The sequence below is a fragment of the Arachis ipaensis genome, chromosome B08 (assembly GCF_000816755.2).
Source record: "Arachis ipaensis cultivar K30076 chromosome B08, Araip1.1, whole genome shotgun sequence".
In the NCBI taxonomy this organism is placed as follows: Eukaryota; Viridiplantae; Streptophyta; class Magnoliopsida; order Fabales; family Fabaceae; genus Arachis; species Arachis ipaensis.
The window spans coordinates 25055100-25056777 of NC_029792.2; the positions used below are offsets into that span (position 1 = coordinate 25055100).

At 26.2% G+C, this 1678-nt stretch overlaps 1 protein-coding gene across 1 annotated transcript in view; it reads left to right on the forward strand.

Moving 5' to 3' along the window:
* LOC107610789 (PRA1 family protein H) overlaps window positions 1395–1678 on the forward strand; it is a 2686-nt gene continuing 2402 nt past the window's right edge. The window contains exon 1 of the mRNA XM_016312790.2: window positions 1395–1674. Coding sequence (XP_016168276.1) covers window positions 1531–1674 — 144 coding nt within the window. The 5' untranslated portion in view covers window positions 1395–1530. The remainder of the gene's footprint in view (window positions 1675–1678) is intronic.

Consider the following 1678-nt stretch of genomic DNA (forward strand, 5'->3'; position numbering starts at 1 on the left):
GTTATAATTAATTTTTAACTCAATTTTTGGTAATTAAAATTTAAATGATTAAAATTATTAAATGCTAAATATTTTACCGTTGACTAATTTTGTTCTTGTTATTAAAATTTTAAAAAAGGTGAGTTGTTAATAAATTCTGAATTCAAATTTAAATTTAAATTTGTTTAAGAAAATATTTTGACTTTTTTTCACTAACCAAAATTAATTTTGAAATAAAAAATGATTTTGTACATTATATTATAAAATAATGTAGTCATTCATTTTTTTAATTACAATTATTGTCAAATAAAATGATATAAAAATAGAAAAAAATATATTCCAATCTAGGAATAATAATTTATTTTTCAATAGAATAAATTATATATTAAATAACAAAAGTTATTATAGTTTTTTTTTACACAATTTAATATACTCAACTACGGTATTTTGGTAATATTACCAAAAAATATTAATCAATCTAATAGCTTTTTTAATGACATAAGTTTATAAATTTAGAAGCTTGAAAATCATGTCATAAAATATAAAATTTTAACCGGTAATAACGTTGATCATATTGGTTGACTTCCTGAATGAATACGATGCCAATAAATAAAACCGTTACAGTTAAATTTCAACAAAGACAAATCTCTATAAGTATTGCTATTATCAATGAATATTGTTCTACTTTTAAGACAAATACTATTTTTTTCACTGTATTTTCCAACTCGACAGGTCGAAAACTAATCCTCCACGGATTAAAACTCCATTTAATAAAGGTTTGTCGCTAGCCAATGAATTATTACATATACAATGCGAAATTCGAAATTCTAATACTTACTTAAATAGACGAGTGAGATGACCACTCAATCAATCCAAATCAGTTAAAATAAATATTAATTATTTTTAATATTTTTAACATTAAAAATAATTAAATTTTGATTTTAATTATAACTTTGTAAAATATTTATAGTAATAATTATTATATATATCTTTTGTTTAAATCTTTAAGAATTTAAAAATACATTTAAATTCCTGACATTTTCAAAACTTAGACATATTAATTTCTCATGTTCATTTGGGTCTATCAGATTCAATAAAAAAATCAAATGTGACTCCCGTTGTATTATATTGACCTCATTGATATGAATGCACATGTAAAAAAATTTTTAAAATTGAATAAATTAAACTCAAAAATCGATATATCCATATTTTAAAAATGTCAAAAACTTAAATACAATGTCTAAATTAAAAATTGAGAGATCAATTTATCCTTTTGAAAACATTTTAAGTGCATTATTATAAGTACCGGTGTACCAATTATTTTAACCGTTGATCTGAATTATAAAAAATATATATAATATATATTAATTAAAATTAACCTTTAAAACAACTGGTGCCCTTGAAAGGTTTCCTATCCTTTTCCCTTTTATTTACCCGTAGGAAGTCGAAGGCGAAGACTCCAAGGTGCATTAAAGAAACAGAGAGCGCTTAGCTGAAAAACAGAAAAACGACAACAACCAACCGCGAGTGACGTCGTTTCGGGGAAGGGCGATGGTGTTCGCTTCCAATCCCTTAGCCCTAAGCGTTCCCGAACCCGCCTTCGAATCCTGGCTTCGGGACTCCGGCTACCTCGAAGTCCTCGACCACAACACCTCCGCTACCACCACCACCTCCTCCTCCTCCTCTTCCTCCTTCACTG